This window comes from Schistocerca piceifrons, chromosome 6 (genome assembly GCF_021461385.2).
Source record: "Schistocerca piceifrons isolate TAMUIC-IGC-003096 chromosome 6, iqSchPice1.1, whole genome shotgun sequence".
NCBI lineage: Eukaryota > Metazoa > Arthropoda > Insecta > Orthoptera > Acrididae > Schistocerca > Schistocerca piceifrons.
Window position 1 is genome coordinate 510,857,031 of NC_060143.1, and position 18,480 is coordinate 510,875,510.

At 45.2% G+C, this 18,480-nt stretch overlaps 1 protein-coding gene across 1 annotated transcript in view; it reads right to left on the reverse strand.

Annotated features, from left to right (window-relative positions):
- The window catches only part of LOC124802982 (dachshund homolog 1), a 969,696-nt gene that overhangs the window by 458,633 nt on the left and 492,583 nt on the right, over nt 1-18,480 (reverse strand). Inside the window, exon 5 of the mRNA XM_047264082.1 lies at nt 17,071-17,130. Coding sequence (XP_047120038.1) covers nt 17,071-17,130 — 60 coding nt within the window. The remainder of the gene's footprint in view (nt 1-17,070; nt 17,131-18,480) is intronic.

Sequence of the window (18,480 nt, forward strand, 5' to 3'; positions counted from 1 at the left end):
CTGTTTGTGAATAAGAAATCGGTTGGAAACTTTCCTTATGTCATCACGTTGTAGGTGTCTCCAACGGCACCAACCTTGTGTGAATGCTCTGAAAAGCTAATCATTTGTACATCACAGTATCTTCTTCCTGTGGGTTAAATTTCGCGTCTGCAGCACGTCATCTTCGTGGTGTAGCAATTTTAACGGCCAGTAGTGTATTTACCATTTTGGAGTTGTAAGGGCATTATCCAATAAAAGGTCAACAGTTTGTTACCTGAAGATGTGATTATTATGTCAAGAATCAAGTCGTGATTGATAAATCATTTTGACGCAGGTGTTGTGGGTTTCGCCAGTTCAATAGTATAATTCTCTTCACTAAAAAATTACTCATATTTGTGAAGAGTACTTGTTTTATTAACGTTCCTAAGATAAGTGCGTCAATTTGAGATGCTACACACAATGACTCTTCCTTGCTTACGACTGTAATCCGCTGCTAGAACTGACGAAGTTTACCGGTTGAACCGCAATTACGCATCAAGCGGTTTACTAGAAGGCATCCACCTTTCTTCTGCGTACGTGTGTGTGTGTGTGTGTGTGTGTGTGTGTATGCGCGCGCGCGCGCGCTCGTGCGTGTGTGTATGTGTGTAAGGGAGAGAGGGGAGACGGGCAATCGAATGGGAGTGTGTGTTTAGACTACACGAAGCGAAATCCGAGTAGGACTGCAGATCTGCGCAGAGAAGAGAGAAAGGGAAAAGTAGGGGACGAGACGAGCGCGCGGCTGTTGAATCATCGGTCAGGATTAAACGGCGCGGCGCCGGGATTACGGCTGAGCCGGCTGTGCTGCGACGCCGCAGTCGGCCAAGAAAAGAGCGCCTAATAACACCGGCAAACTGCTCGCCCCTAATTTATCAGCCGGCGTTTCCAGGATCCGCCTAATTAACTGAGCGCGCGCGCTATTTGTCACCCAAAAGCCCGCCTCGGCGCGCAGCTCGCTGGGTCTCAGGTATCCCGCCCAGACATCTCCACTGGTCGCCACAGCACTGAATTAGGGGTCACATGAGTACCTCTGCTACAGACACCTTGCTTGTCTCCCCCCTCACCTAAAACTAACCACCGCTATTTCAAGTTTCTTTTTTTCCTAAATGTACAATATCCCTAGAAGTCTTCGGAACCTCCAATACGTCTCTGATGTTTCTAGTCTTGTGTCGATTCACCGTCATGTCAGATATAGTTTCGGAAAGAGGGAATTAATAAATCCATAACAACAGAAGCGACACAGTTTTGAGCATGTGGTCCCAAATCCCCCGTAAGTATTTGGGAAACGAGTTATATTTCAAAAATGTCAACAGCCGATGGTGAAACAAATATCTTTATTAACTATGGGTTTCGATGATACGATCATCATCAGGAAACGTAAGAACGTTGCCATACAGTCCGCTGTTAATTGTAATAATAAACTATAATAATAAACATTTACATCAGCAGCTCTTGCCGGTTTTGAAATGTGACATTCCACACTCAGCAGAAGTAGTACTCCTAACATTACTGTAGCTAATTCCAAGACAGAATACGCAGTTAATGAAAATTTCGTCTTTTAATTCAATATTGCCATCAAAATTCCCCGAAGTAATTTCTGTATTCCACCCATAGAAAAACACTGTTTTTATTGTTTTCATTTTACTTGTTTCAGTACCTCTGCTCCATCGTCGGAGAGTGTCTAATGATACTTGTTCTGTAAGAAAATTTTGTGTGTATTTAGAGTTCTGCATTGTTTCAAAAGTTTATTGATGAGTGTGGGGTTTCCCTTCCCGTTCCATATTTCTGACTGACACTGAGTTTCTTCAGGAAAACGGCAGAAGACATAAGAGTTGTGACCACTTGTCTCAGTACCGGTCCTGTTTTCCTTTTTTTCTTGTAAAAATTTCCTCAGCGTGTGTACTATCACCCGAGACGAAGTTACACGCTTATGAAACTAGAAATTAGATAATTTTGTTTTTATTGCTGTGAGTAACATTAACCTCTCAACTCGAATACGAATTCAATTCGTTGTACTCTACAATGGCGGTGCCTTTAGATACGGATTCCAAAGGCACCAGACCTCGAACATCACAGAACCCTTCGAGCATGACTTTGCCTGCTGATAGCACGGTCTTACATTTTTTGGTTTCGATGATCCTTTTTGGCGGAACTGCACTGATACTCTCTTTTTTTCGGAATCAAAATTGTGAACCCAGCTTTAATCACCCGTCACAGTGTTCTTAAGGAGAAGAAGATTAGTGTTTAACGTCCCGTCGTCGACGAGGTCGCTAGAGAAGGAGCAAAAGCTCGGAGTAGAGAAGGATAGGGAAGGAAATCGGCCGTGCCCTTTCAAGGGAACCATCCTGGCATTTGCCTGAAGCGATTTAGGAGAATCACGAAGAACCTAAATCAGGATGGTCGAAGGCGAATTTGAACCGTCGTCGAACCGAATGCGAATCCAGTGTGCTAACCACTGCGTCACATCGCTCGGTGTTGGGAAGGAATCGGTCTCTATTACGCTCAAAACGCAAACGAAATTGTTGGCAGGTATCCAGTCTCCACCATTTCATATCAGCATTGAGCATTCGAGGCAGCCAGCGTGCATACAACTTTCTGTACCGCACTTCTGCTATGATGGCTTGTACTCGATCTCTTGATACGCCACACTTACTCGAGACCTGTGTCTGTGATATCCTATGATTTCCTCTAACGAGTTCATGATTTCGATTCTGATGAGTCTCGTCAGTTGCCGTACGCGGTCGTCCATTCCGGGCTCTGTCAAACAAGTTGAGGTTAGCACCACCGCTTCCTTCTTTACGAGCACAAACTACCCATGTCGATACAATCATAGCCGTACACAGCTTTCATCGTTCTATGGATTTCAGTTGGAGGCCTGTTTTCTGCGATTAGAAACTCGATTACAGTATGATGTTTCTCACGCAACGACATGGTTACGTTACTCATCGCCATGTTACACGCTATAACTCGGAGCCTTCCAGCGGCAGGCATGCAAGACGTATAATACCACAACTGATATTGAGAACAGAATGACAGATTCGGATGTGTTACTTATCAGCGCGCCCTCGTACATCCCACTCAAGACGTATTCTTTATGAATGAGATTTTACGCTGCAGCGGAGTGTGCGCTGATATGAAACTTCCTGTCAGATTAGAACTGTGTACCGGACCGAGACTCGAACTCGGGACCTTTGCCTTTCGCGGGTAAGTGCCCTACCATCAGGAGAGCTTCTATAAAGTTTGGAAAGTAGGAGACGAGGTACTGGCAGAAGCGAAGCTGTGAGGACGGGGCGTGAGTCGTGCTTGGGTAGCTCAGATGGTAGAGCACTTGCCCGCGAAAGGTCCCGAGTTCGAGTCTCGGCCCGGCACACAGTTTTAATTTGCCAGGAAGTTTCGTATACTTCCTGTTTACCATTTTCCTAGATTTCTTTCTTCTTTTATTCTTCGCCGTCCTTGATTTTGACGACCCCTTCCACTTTAAGGATTTCTCCCGATACGTACCTTTTAAACTCTTCATACATATTTCCTCTTTCATTTTGACAGCCCGTGATTCAAAAATGGTTCAAATGGCTCTGAGCACTATGGGACTTAACATCTGTGGTCATCAGTCCCCTAGAACTTAGAACTAGTTAAACCTATCTAACCTAAGGACATCACACACATCCATGCCCGAGGCAGGATTCGAACCTGCGACCGTAGCAGTCGCGCGGTTCCGGATTGCGCGCCTAGAACAGCTAGACCACCGCGGCCGGCGCCCGTGATTCACTATCATATAATAGGCCCTACTACATTCCATACAAAACTCTCGTCAATTCTCTTTCTAAGTTCTATCACAGTTCTTTCCACCATTCACAAATCTTCTGCGTTTAAAAAGGTACGTTGAGTAAGGTGATGTTAAGGGACAACGTTTTCCTGTCTAACGTTCACTGAAGAAATATTGCAAGTCCCTTTTAATTGAGACTACGTCATGCTGCAATAATCTCGCCACAGGGACAAGTACTGGAATGGCCGAGTTAAAATGTCCCGAGACGCCTGAACAACAGCCTAGGGCCAGGTGATGGAGGCTGCAACCAATCCGCCCTAAAACCAAAAAAATAAAAGAGAGAAAAAGCGCCCAGAAGCGAGCAGCCACGCACGACGCGCCAGCACACGCAGTGGCCGGCACACAGGCGCTGCCGGGCCACGATGCCGGAGGTGACACAAATCACCGCCGCAATTACCGTGCCGCGTCAAACAGCATTAGTCCGTCCGAATGCGCTCTCACAGCCGCCTCCCGCACCCAGCCGGCCGACCAATTAAAACTAAATGCGGCGGCGGCCGGCCCTGCCGTCTCTACACGCTGCCCCTTCCCCCGAACCCGCACCCCCTCCAACCCCTCACTTCGCAAGCGCTGGCCCTACCACCCGCGCGGAGGCGCGCGCGATGACTAAACGCGCTGATTTGAATTTAGAATGGAAAATTAATTAATCTTGTGTGACCGCGCCAGTAACAACAATCAGTCTCCGCTCGGTGCGTTTCCGGGGCCTCTCGTGTGCTCGCCCGCTGCGTCATCCGGCGAATACATTAGGCCGGCCCCGTCTTGAGGAAATTAATTGCGAATGTTCCGGCGGCCACTGGTCTTTTCAGCCGCACCGCCCCGCACTCCAAAAAAAAGGGGGCGAACAGCGACAATCTGGCAGCTTCCGCAAAAAAGGGGGACCGGCCGACGGGCGTTCGTTGGAAATGTGCCGAAAATGCAAATTTTTGTTCACCATCTACGAAAGCGCCTAGCAGATGGTAAAGACGTGTAAACAACGGATTAGGTCTGGTAATGATAGCGTGACCAGACGTCCGGATTAATCCGGAAATGTCCTCCTTTTTAGCTCTTTGTCCGGGGTCCGGGCGGATTTTTACAGTGTCCGGCTTTTTCGCAAAGTTGAGCGTAATACGGTTAAATTTACAATTCGTCCCGTTCTATTGCTCTTTTCTTAAATACTTTAACTATTGGCACAGCCTTCCTGATAAACACGCACGAAGGCGGCACCAGAATCGTCGATGTTATCGTTGATCGACCTATAAGCGAATGCAAATATCGATTACTTAAAATTTTCGTTTCGTATCTTCGCTTTGTATTGGCTTGGCTTCCTGTGGTGCACGTGTGATTTGTGAGTGTAATTTTTAACCGAATGAGTTACGTAAAATATTTGGCTATGCCTAAACGAAAGTGTACATTTTCTGATGTCCTTTCCTGCAAATATCCGGCTTTCAAGAAAGGGAGAAATGAATTTGAAGCGGAATGTAAGATATGTGGAGCTGGAACGTATGTCTCAGTGGCCAATAAAGGTAAGAAATAACTAGACAGATTAACTGTCAGCTGACGGGTGGTATCCTCATCTGCAGTTGAGTCGTTTGATGTATCCTCGTTTTTCTTCCTCTGTCCTCCTTTTTGAAGCTGTTTGTCCTCCTTTTTAAACAATTGCATCTGGTCACCCTAGGTAATGAAGATTTCTCTACTACTTTCTACATCATCTTCCCTACTCCTTTTCTCTACGCACTAATTTCTTTTCCACACATACCCATAGACTAGTTCTCCTAATACAGTGGTTCCAAACCTAGGTGCAACCCCTGAGGGCTGAAATGTATTTTTCTAAGGGGTAAAAATAAAAAAGTTCAAATTGCGCTTCAATTACGATAGTAATTAACACTATTAACACTATTTCGTAAGATTGTAATTCTCATCGCGTAAGTTACCAACAATGACTTTTTTTCAAGTGCTAGCATTAACGTGTGACACATTGTGGTCGAGGCAACAGCCTGTGAAACGAATATATGAAAACCATCTTCCTCTCACATACTCCACCCACTACACACACTCACACACTTGGTACTTCGTACGATGCATTTACGACACTAACATTGAGACACATTTGCTTAAATAAGAGGGCTATTCAGAACGTAAGGTCCGATAGGTCGCAATAGGGAAACGACAGTGAAAATTCAATGAAGCTTTCCATAGATGTTTAGGGAGTGTCTCCAGCAGAAGTGTTGATCGCGCCACGTCGCTCCTTTTAGTTCTGAGCACACAGTGAGGACGTAAAGATGCCTAGAACAATATTGTCTCCCGCCATGTATGGGTTTCCGCTGAGAGATTTCGCCTGATTTCATACAACCCCATATAACGTACATGTCATGCATTTCCTTCTTCGTGACAATCGTTGGCCGTTTACTGCAGGGGCAATCAGGACGCGCCTTCAGCGTTTTCGATGGAAAGTGTTTGACCATCCACCATGCAGCCCGGACTTGTCTCCCTCTGATGTTCACATCTGCTCACATGAACGGTTTTCTGCCAAGACATTTTGGCACCGAGAACGAGCTGCAGACCAGCGCAGAGAAATGGTGGAAAGCACAGGCAGCTGCCTTCTATGACGGGAGTATTGGAAAGCTGGTACAAGCCTACGACAGATGTCTAAGTCGGTGAGGTGACTACGTAGAGAAGTAGCTGCAAAGTGTATGGAATTGTTGAAAATAATTTTTTTTTTATTTTCACTGTGGTTTCCATTTCACGGCCGATAGGTCCATACTTTACGAATAGACCTCGCAACTCATGAAAAGGCCTCGTTCGGACTTGTAAGTAATTCCCGCAGTAGACAAAAAATTGCTTCACTATTTGCTTCGCAACAAGCTAACGAACTGATTGACAGCGTGAGGCGAAGCAACTATGTAATGGCTACTACAATGCTGTGTTATTAGTATGAGTATCAGTGGTCTGACATAAATCATGGGAAACCTTAAGTCTTCCAATTTCTGCCAGTTCAGAGGTAAGGAGAGCAACAATCAAGTGATTTACAAACACTAGGCCTATGTATAATGAACATATTTTAACTTGGTTGATTTTAAAATGTGGGTTCAGTGTGCCGTTGAAACAAGTATCGCTAGGGAGTGGAGTGACACAAACGAAGAACTTCCTATAGGAAGTGTCTATTCCCAATGTGGACAGTTCGTCTTCTTTTTTGAGGAGCTTTATGTACTTGTAGCACTAGCGATGCTCTAAGAACTGCTTCGTCACTCCATAAAACGAGACAGTTAGAAATAAGCAGTACCAATTACTTCATTAACTCATTAGTTCGTGGTTTAATAAAATACCTACAAAAGCTAAATATTGTTTATCTTTCATCATTTTAAAACTGAAACTGTTCAAAATAAATTCTGTTATATTCTGAAGTTTAGTTAGGTGCAAATGATGATGATGGTTGTACGGGTACTAGCTAATATGTGATTGAAATCAGGGGTAATGTTGCTAGAAAAGTTGGTAACCAAAGTTCAAAGCGATGTCACTAACACGCACTTGCCCAGTGGCATACTCCTCGAAAGTAGTAGGTCCCAATCCTGACAACAAAATTTTTTTTCCACAGTATTTACCGAGAATAGGACAGAAATGTCGTTTTCAGTATTCGACTAATTATATACAGGCAATATTACCACTGATAAAAAGGTATCGATGACTGAACCCACAACGCAGTCCCTTTCGTTTCTTGATTCCTGTACTTCTCTTTGACTCCCCTCAGCACAGTAATATCGAGAAAGCTATACTGACTTTTTTTATACGAACAAGTGTAATTCAATTTAACACGCTTTTGAGGACGGAGCAACTGGTGCATAGGGAATAAGGAAGAAACGACCGACGAGAGGTGGAAACGATGTGGCGTTGGTATTTTACCTACATAGCTGTTGCTGGAATTGCGAGAACTCGCTGATAACTGATCGGTGTGAATATTCCCACCACAAAGAAAACTGAACGGTCTCGAGGACCTAAACATGGGAACGGCCAGAGTATGTCCCAATATGATGTCTTTAAAGTTTTACAGAGAAGGAGTACGTGTGCACCAATACTAGAACGCGACGATTCTGGCAAGAGTTCGAGAACTGAAAAGTTTTCAGTCAGCCTTTCTTCTCACCATAAGTTGATGAGGGAGAATAAAATATACTATTCTTTTCAATGTTCTATATAAGAATGCCTATGACGTCCAGATACTATATGTTCAGTATCTATAGAACGAATTTTACTTTCGCCACCTAGACAGATTTGGGAAAGCGGACCATATAAGCAAAACACTAACTTTACAGTTATTCACTTTTGTGATGGCTTTATCGGTGGATGTACGTTCACTTTTAAAAGGCTTTGTTCCCTACAACGGATATTCGTTAATCACCATGGTCTCCAAAATTTTAGCTCTAAATCCAAGTTACCATCTTGGCTTTCAGCTCGTCAGCAGAACACAGCACTATTGACAAATTCTACAACTTTGTGCCTCAGTCGAAATGGGACTAAGCCGAAGAACTCTGTCATGGTTAATTGTAATACATTTGCAGATGCAGGTATTTAATCAACTGTACAGTTCATCTAATGATACGACTCTTGCGTGGCCTGTACGACAAGAAGAAAACTGACTACTGTTGTCTACGACATCCTGCAAACAGGAGGGAAAGGTGGCCTACAGAGAGGAGAAGCTGGAAAGGAGCAGAAATGATTAGCGAATAAAGTAACAAAGTAAACACAAGATTTGCTTAGTTTGTGTTACGTCAAGGGCACAAAGAATTATAAAAAATAACGCAGCAAGAAACAGAGTCCAGTTAACACAATAGCAATATAGATGAGATTCTCTGAAGTAAACACAGATGATCGTGTCAAAGGCAGGACTAGGTGGTGTCTGCGTAGAGGTACGACTAGGTGGCGCCTGCGTAGAGTCACATAGCCAGTGCGAGTGGGTAGTTCGGAGCCGCACGGGGCGTGAACCAGCGGCCGTGCACCATTGGGTCCACCGGCTCCTGTATGACTGCTATTGGTGTCTGACAGAAAGTTGGAATTATGTTGCCAGCCTCGAGACGCCCTTGGGCTGGTATTGATACGTGATACCACAACTACGATTTCATAATTTACTATTAGCGTCCCGCTGGTTATTTTACGTAACACGCGTCCGACGACTACAAACACTAGGCCGTCGCGTTAATAGTTCGCGACGCCGCCACTGAAGATGTGTAGGCCGACCTGTGAGCCGAAGTTGCTACACAGGATTCTACGCTACAACCTACCTACTGTTCTCCACTTTGAAGTCGCACGGCGATGCATGCATTGCTAACGACGCAATAGGCGCGAAGGAAATGGGCGCAGTAAGAAGCGCCGAGCCGGCTCGCGTGGGCGGCTGAGACGCGGGTGCACTATCTAGCAGGGATTAATTGCTCGGCACACTGGAAATCTCTGTTCGCGCGGGGGCTTTTAAATGAATGCTTCAGCCGCAGCCGAAGGGCTAAAGCGAGGGGTGGCGAGTGTGTTGGTGTGTCTTTGACAAAGCGGCACGGCGAGTCCGCGGAATTGGAAACGCTTCGTTACTGTCCGCGGGATTAGGGCGGGCCAGCAATTAGCACGGGGCGACACCTCCGCCTTCCCGCCCAGCCGCTCTGCCGGCCTCCCCCTAATGGGGCGCCGGCAAGATGAAAGCGCAGCGCAGCGGCGCAACTTCACACGGACCGCGGACCGCCGCCTGCAGTTGCCAGCCGGCTCACAACTCTGCGCGAGACCGCCACGTCCAATCTCCTTAGACAGCGAAATGGAGCAGTGATACAGCCACTGCACTCGCAGTCAAGAGAAGACAGATTCAAACCTCCCCCGACGTCCAGATTTACACCAAGGTGACAAAAGTCGTGGGAGAACGATATGTACATGGACAGATGGCGGTACTATCGTTTACACAAGGTGTAAAAGGGCGGTGCATTAGCGGAGCTGTCATTTTTACTCAGGTGACTCATGTAAAAAGGTTTCCGACACCATTACGGCCCCAGGAGGGGGTACTTGCCGCTCAACGCATGGGACATTCCGCTTTGGTAATCGTTTGTGAAACCTATACTCCGAGATCCACAGTATCAAGAGTGTGCCGAGAATACCAAATTTCAGGTATTACCTCTCACCACTCAAGGCAGTGGCCGACGGTCTTCACTTAAGGACCGAGAAAAGCGGCGTTGCGGAGAGTTGTTAGTGCGAAAAGACAAGCAACGCTGTGTGAAATAACTTTAGAAATCAATGTGGGACTTGCGACGAACGTATCCGTTAGGACAGGGCGGCGAAATTTAGCGTTAACAGGATATGGCAGCAGACGACCGACGCGAGTGCATTTGCTAACAGAACGACGCCGTCAGTAGTGTCTCTCCCGGACTCGTGACCGATGGTTGGACTCTAGATGACCGGAAATCCGTGGCCTGGTCATACGAGTCCCGATTTCAGTTGGTAAGAGTTGGTGGCAGGTTTAGAGTGTGGCGCAGACCTCACGAAGCCATGGACCCACGTTGTCAACAGGGCACGGTGTAAACTGCCGGTGACTCCATAATGATGTTGGCTATGTTGACATGGAATGGACTGGGTCCTCTGATCCAACTGAACCGATCATTAACTGGAAATGGTTATGTTTGGCTATCTGAAAACCATTTGCAGCCATTGGTTCAAAATGGTTCAAATGGCTCTAAGCACTATGGGACTGAACATCTGAGACCATCAGTCCCCTAGACTTAGAAGTAGTTGATCTTAACTAACCTAAGGACATCATACACATCCATGTCCGAGGCAGGATTCGAACCTGCGACGCCGGCCGTTGTGGCCGAGTGGTTCTAGGCGCTTCAGTCTGAAACCGCGCGACCGCTGCGGTCGCAGGTTCGAATCCTGCCCCGGGCATGGATGTGTGTGATGTCCTTAGGTTGGTTAGGTTTAAGTAGTTCTAAGTTCTAGGGGACTGATGACCTCAGATGTTAAGTCCCATAGTGCTCAGAGCCACTTTAACCATTTTGAACCTGCGACGGTAGCAGCAGCGCGGTTCCGGACTGAAGCATTTAGAACCGCTCGGCCACGGCGGCCGGCAGCCATTGGTCGATTTCAGCTTATGGATGACAATACGCCAAATCACCAGGTCACATCTGTTCGCGATTGGTTTGAAGAACATTCTGAATAAATGAAGCGCATGATTTGACCACCCAGAACGCCCGACATGAATCCTATCGAACATTTATGCGACATAATCGGGTGGTCACTTCGTGCAGTAAATCCTGTACCGGCAACACTTCCGCAATTATGGCCGGCTATAGAGGCAGCACGCCTGATTATTCCTGCAGGTGATTTCCAACGACTTGTTGAGTCCAAGCCATGTCGAGCTGTTGCACTCTGCACTTCTATCTATGGCTTGAGCCTTTTCCCACAGTTACGCAGGGTCAGCCATCGTTAATCGGATTTGGCATGTTAATGTTGAAGGGGTGGCCAGATTCCCTTCCTGCTGCCACCTCGTACACCCAAGGACGGAATCAGTGTACCCCACCTGTCTGCGTCGAGTGTAATCCATGGAATAGTGCGAATGTGTTCAGATGTCTGCGAGCCGTTTAACTGAGGCAGAACATGGGGACCAGCCCGGTATTCACCTAGCGGGATGTGGAAAACCGCCTAAAAACCACATCCAGGCTGGCAGGCGGATTCGATCCGGGGCCGGCGCGCCTACCCGAGTCCAGGAAGCAACGCGTTAGCGGTCTCGGCTACCGTGGCGGGTCTGTTGCACTCTGCACTGCGCTGGGCAAAAGCAGGTCTGACACGATATTAAGAGGTGTCCCATGACTTTTGTCACCTCAGTGAATCATCATAATATTACAAAGCTTATAACGATTGTCTTAACAACCGCTACCTCCGGTGCTTAAGATGGACAATCCGTGGCTCCAATGTACTTGAGCCATCTTGCGTTTCAAAGTGAACCCTACAGCGACCAGGAATGAATTACAGTGATGGATTCTAATACGTAATATTTTCAAATTTATCAAAAGGGGATGAGGGCGGGAAACAGTTAATCGTAATCGGATACGAGTGAGGCATTGGTGTCGGATTGTTTGGCGAACCGTGCGGCGCAGGCTGGTTGGAGTCGCGAAACCCTTGCCTCAGGGCGGGGTCGCCTCTTTGCGGCAGAGCCCGCATGGTGGCGCGCGTGACGGCTGCGGCGAATGAGTTAGCGGCCCGCCAGCGCGATGTCCGCCGGCGCGGAAACGCGCTTTATGCACTTGTCGCGGTCGCCACGGCGACAAATCACCGTCGCATCGCGTCGCCCGGCAACGGCAGCCGGGGCTTAGCGGCCGCTCGTCCGTCAGGCCGGCCGACCCACCCCGTCCCACGTTGCTGCGCTGCTCCTTACTGGCGCTCGGGCTCTGCCTGCCGCACCTCCAGGTCGTAGAGCGAGGCCTGCGGTATGGGTCGAGCCTCGCCTTTCGGAACAGCCGCTAATGTGACAAAATATCGCGTCACATCTCTTAACGTAAGGGGAGTCCTTGTCATTGTTAGTTCATCGTCGCGTCCCTTTGAGGTAGCCAACTAATGTCTTTGCCTTACGTCGTCCGTGAAAATGAAATGAAATGTCGTGTGGCTAGGACCTCCCGTCGGGTAGACCGTTCGCCTGGTGCAAGTCTTTCGATTTGACGCCACTTCGGCGACCTGCGCGTCGATGGGGATGAAATGATGATGATTAGGACAACACAACACCCAGTCCCTGAGCGGAGTAAATCTGCGACCCAGCCGGGAATCGAACCCGGGCCCTTAGGATTGACAGTCTGTCACGCTGACCACTCAGCTACCAGGGGCGGACTACGTCGTCCGTGTCGGAATGTCATGTGGAAACTGCGTCTGTTTATGACAATAAACCCAAATTGATACAACCATCTATGTCAATCGCTTTCAGTCCCTTCCACAGCTTACACCCTCTGTTTCAGGTTGTGGGTGTTGGAGAAAACAGTTCCTTTATTCCCACATATATTTACCAATACCTTAACACTAGACACATGAATGAATTGTGTACACATGAACAGCACGGAATAACTAACAAAAGCTAAGTCAAAGAATAACTATATCACTGCACGTAAATTAACACTTCAGGGAATGTTTATGAAGCACTCTACACTCGTAGGGATCGATTGTCAGAAATAGGTCACTACACGACTCCCCCCTTTAATGCTAACGATACCGCTAATTAAATTTCACACGCCGTCCAGCTCTTGTAACTGCTTCTTTCTTGAAACCGGGCTGTGCGTCACGTGTGTCAGTGGTTGTCAGGGAGACTAGCGTCACTGTGGGCGAATTTTCTTGTTGTGGCGTTAATGTTGAGACACTTGATGTGGGATACATTTCAATTAACCTGTCGGCCGTTTGTGCCAGTGCGTTTAAATCGCCTGCTCATGCCGTGAGAATTTTTTGAGTATCTGACGGCAACCGAGACAACCATATATTTCGCAGCACATCATCAGTTACAATGTTACTTGCCAGTGTGCGCAAACGTCGTAAGAGTTGTGATGGAGTGCGATCTCCCGAGTTCTTCAGTGCGCAGTAGCTTCTCTAGTCGTTTTGCTTCTGATTGTGACAAACGCGTTATTAATGCGTTTTTAATGGATGCATAACGATCGGTATCCGGTGGTGCGGCTAGGATATCTTCTGCTGCTAGATCTTCTGTAAGTGCTGCAACCACATAGCTGTACTTAGTTTCGTCCGCCGATATTTGTGCGAGGACGAATTGGCTTTCTAACTGGGCAAACCACAATAGAGGATTATGTAACCAGAATGGTGGAGGTTTTATCGTCACCCTGTTAATTGCACTGCTGGCTTCAGGTTGAATTGAGACTGGCGAATCGGTCATTATCGTGCTGAAACGAGCGCGACGCGGAAGTTACAAACGTGAACGTCGCGGAACTTAGTTAAACGCTGAAGCCGACGCGGATGTTAACGTAGTTCGTCGGGTGTCACCAAATGTGGGTGTTGGAGAAAGCAATTCCTTTATTCCCACATGTATTTAGCAATAACTTAACACTACACGCATGAATGAATTGTGTAGACATGAACAGCACGGAATAACTAACAAAAGCTAAGTCAAAGAACAACTATATCACTGCACGTAAATTAACACTTCACGGAATGTCTATGAAGCACTGTACACTTGTAGGGATCGATTGTCGGAAATAGGTCACTACAAGGTGTATCTACATCAAGATGACGGTGTGAGCAACAGCTACGCCCCGTCGAAGAAGCAGAAAGCGACTGATATAGAGAATTCTTTTAATTTGTCTTTTACAATTAATGCCTCTGTAGGTAACCGATGCCTCGTCTTCTGACAACGTCCTATCGATAGAGGTGGCGCAGTGATCAACACAACGGACTCACATTCAGGACAAGGGCGGTTCAATTCTTCGTTCCGCAGTCCGTGTTTAGATTTTGCGTGATTTGCCGAAATCATGTAAGTCAAATGCCGAAATGCTTCCTATGAAAAGGACACTGTCGATTGCCTTGTCTATCGTTCCTTCACTTCCATTTACGTTTAAAATTAGGTACTACATTTAATAGCAGTAGTAGTTTAATAGTTGTAGTACGCCAAAATCCTGAATGGAAGACTAAAGAAATTCACGATAAAACTAATATCTGAAGAACAATGAGGTTTGATCCGCAGGGTGATCAACTGTTGGCAATGTTTTACACTATAACAAGTTATAGAAAAGAAACGAGAATTCAACAGGGAAACTCATGTTGCTTTTACGGATTTTGAAAAGGCAGAGAAACGCTACAGATCAACGAGGTTATCCATCTCACCTCATAAAAACTGTAAGAGCCAATAAACAAACACTGAAATTTTTATAGACGGGGAAATATAATCACAAAGCCAATGAACATAGACAAAGAGTACGATAAGAATGCTATTTTTCTCCCACACTGTTCACTGTATTCATAGAAGAAGTGATTAGCAAATGGAAAGAGCTGAATAAATACGGAGTATGTTTAGACCGTGAACTAGACAAAATGTAATGTTACATGCAGATGACTTAACTCCGACTGCAGAGAGTGAAAATGGTCTTCAGGTCCACGGGGGTATATAAGTTCAGCAGATGGCCTCAGGTTGCAACCTAACACTGTCTGTAGATAAAACGAAAGTTATTTCAGTTCAGTTCATACAATTAGTAAGAGGTAAAATTGTCTTGAATAATAGAATCTTGCAGCAAGTTGTACATTTTAAATATCTACGATGCGACATCACTTACGAATATACCCATGCGTGGACCAAAAATTAAATAAATTTACTTCCATATGTGGAATGACCGTTAAAAGTTTGCAGAATAAAGCCAGGAAATAAACACAGATGAAATGTTGTAAAACCTTATAAAACCAAAGCAGTACTAACCGTTACTTTTGGAAGTGAAACATGGGCGACAACATGACACGAGGAAGTAGAATCAAACTAAAGAAATAACTTCTGTAAGAAGAGTGGAATGGTCTAGAAGGGAAGATCGTAAAACAAAAGAGGATATAAGGCAATATTTTGTAATATATAACCTAAACGAAAAAATAAAGGAATATAGGAGAAAATGGAAGAAACCTGTAGCTCGTATGGGTGGAGAAAGACTACCGATAAAGGCTATCAATTACAAATAAGTAAGAAGTAATATAGGGAGACAGTACAACAGATGGAGTACCATAACAGGCAGTTTGCCTAAAACATGAAGTGAAGAAGAAGAAGAAGAAGATCATCCTTGCTTCATCCCGACCTTGCGCGCCGTCTGTGACGACTATGCCGTCGACGCGACGTTAAGCCCTAACCTTCCTTCCCTATCTTACAATATCTGGTAGCTCGTTATGTCTTCTAAGCTAACTAATTTCAAGATACCTCTCCCTAGTACAACGCAGGTCCACATCATTCTTGTGGTTTGACAATCCCACTGATTTGTTTTGTTGTTGTCAAATGAGAAGATCTTTTACAGCCAGTCCTCTTATACAAACAATTAATAATACAGTACAGTCAAATAAACATTCAACAGTTAGTTAACAGTCACACAGTTCGCAGGCAGAAGTCTGACTATACACACGTTTAAGAGTCTTATATGTTGTAATCCTTCTCCGATAATAAGTTAGTTATTGAAGTCGCCATGTGTAGAAGCTCTCGCAATAGTTTTGGTGTCCTCTTCACCGTATGTGCACAGTTGAGATGGTGTAAAACTGGTGAATTGCAGACGTTTCTATCAGCAGCCGTGATTGAAGCTCAGGTGTATAATGAGTGGTTTTGAAGCTTCTTGAACATCGGCAGCTGTCTCAACAATGATGTACTAGCACTGAAGAAATACTCGTGCATAAACTCTTTCCCTACTGGTTAAGAAACCCTGTGATTCTTTGTTCCACAATTCTATGGCTTAAGTTCAGGCAGTTTGAAGGAAATAGATAACTGGGTTCCACAGCGGCTGTTTTCTCCGTCGTAAGTGGTACTATCCGATACGTCGACCATTTGGTTGCCCCTTAATGTCGCAATGAGCCATTGTGCAGAAACGAGATGATTCTGACATCCGCTGAATAAATGTTTCAGGACTGCAAGCGCTGATGTGGAATCGATAAAGTGACGAGCGCTTCTCCCATTTGTTTTTACCATAGCAGGGAAGCTTTACTATGTCTGTCATATCTGCTGTTAGACTAGTGAACTCCAATGGAGGCGTAAGTCTTCCGTTGCTTACAGGAAAAAGAGCACGTGAAGATGGGAATGTACGGAAAATACGTTGAGGATCTTCCCTCTAATGTTGCCTGAAGACGGAGTTGAGAATCTCCGTCTATGAACAGCCCATGCTTTTATCCAACCGGAAGAAAACTCTTATTAAGTAATTTCTTTGTACAGGGAGAAAATACTCTTTAATTCACTTTTCACGTAAGTACCCTCATGACAGGTAAATAATTATCTATCACAAAATCCTCAATGATCCTACCCTCTCAAATACTTTTTCACACCTTGTTGGAAGCAATATAGTACATAGTGAAATGTAATGTAATCTGAGTGTTAGTTGGTTAGACAACAAGATAATCTAGCTGCGATTAGAATCTAACTACTTGATAGTTAAAGTCCTACAGGTGGTTATAACATGTTAATCACTACTATGAAATCAAGCCACTACATTCCAACATAATGTGTATCGGTGTTTCCGATTACAGGAGGCACACCATTCACACTTTCATTTACAAGCGTTTTTATAGGCACTTATGTTTCTTCCTACCTTTCTAGATGTTTGACGATGTCTTCGTAGGCAGCCCGACAGTTTTCCCAAATACCGGACCTAAAACATGTTATTTGGTGTTATTGCCAAGACGGAAAATTCACACTGCATTTATCGCTCTGGCATGGCCATTAGATATTTAGTGGCCCAGGCAGTTCTATATTTGGGTCATATTCCACTAAATTATACTAATTAATTATATAATATATATCATCATATTCTCTTAATTTAGTGGCTTATGTGTCTTGTCTTATGGTGCTCTACATCAGCAAGCATACTCCAGAGTCATAATGTTACCAATTTCACATGTACATATAAATTGTCTATTTAAATCACTAAAAACAACTTTTCAAGCATTTTACATTGGAATTTCATCCAAGACTTCTATGCAGTGTGCCACTCAAATTTCACAGCGTATTCAGTTATCACATTCCAAAACGATGAGACGTAGCAAGAATTACAGTTTCATTGTATAACGCTTTGCATTATGTTATTGCTGTGTTGCATCAGTTTCACGGAGAGCATTCTCAGTGAAAAATCGATTGTCAGAACGTCAAATTTCTTTTTGCGAGATTAGATGGGACGTGAGACCGACCAATATCGAACACTGGTGTCATTTAACTGCTCTCTCTTTCACTAGCTCAGAAACTTAATGTGCTTTCTGCAAGCTGCGATCTTCTAGAGATGTAATCGTTCAGGAACAGGAACTTCACGAAACTTCTAGAGAAGTTTTCCGTACGGAAGACTACGCCTTCCTTTTGCTACGTTACGTCCAAGTTCATTTCTGACCTGAAGAAAACGCCCGATTCGATAATAAAACGCTCACGGATCGGGAATACACTGGTATTGCCTCTAAGAGCAGTGTGAACATTGTTCATTGGTGACTTAATTTATACGAACAGTGTACTTCTTCAGGAGTCTAGAAATCGACTGCGCTCTCCTGTTCACCTTTATCCCACTTACATTTTCGTTCATTTTACATCGATTCCTTCACTACGACGAGACGTTCAGTGGACTATATTTCTGTGCATATTTCTGAGTTCTGCGGACTTTTTTGCCCTTTTTTTTTTAGTGACGAAGCATTTCCATGAACACCAATGTCGCTAGCAAACATTTTCGAAGAGTTACTTATACTGTCTGTTGCATTGTACAGTGAATGTACAGCGCTACAGCTGTCCCACCACTTAACGTGACATACTGCGGAATACGTCTGTCTTTCTGACCACCTTCCTTCATCCAAGCCAACATATCAGATCTCATAAGTAAAGACTTAGGAGCACTTGGTCTACTGCCATGTTTCGGAGGGGCTGTACAAGCATCACCCTTATTATTGGCAGGACCTTGTAGTGCCATCTCTCTTGAGATTGTTTCTTGGGACAAACAACCAAGAATCTACCACCCACTGTCTAC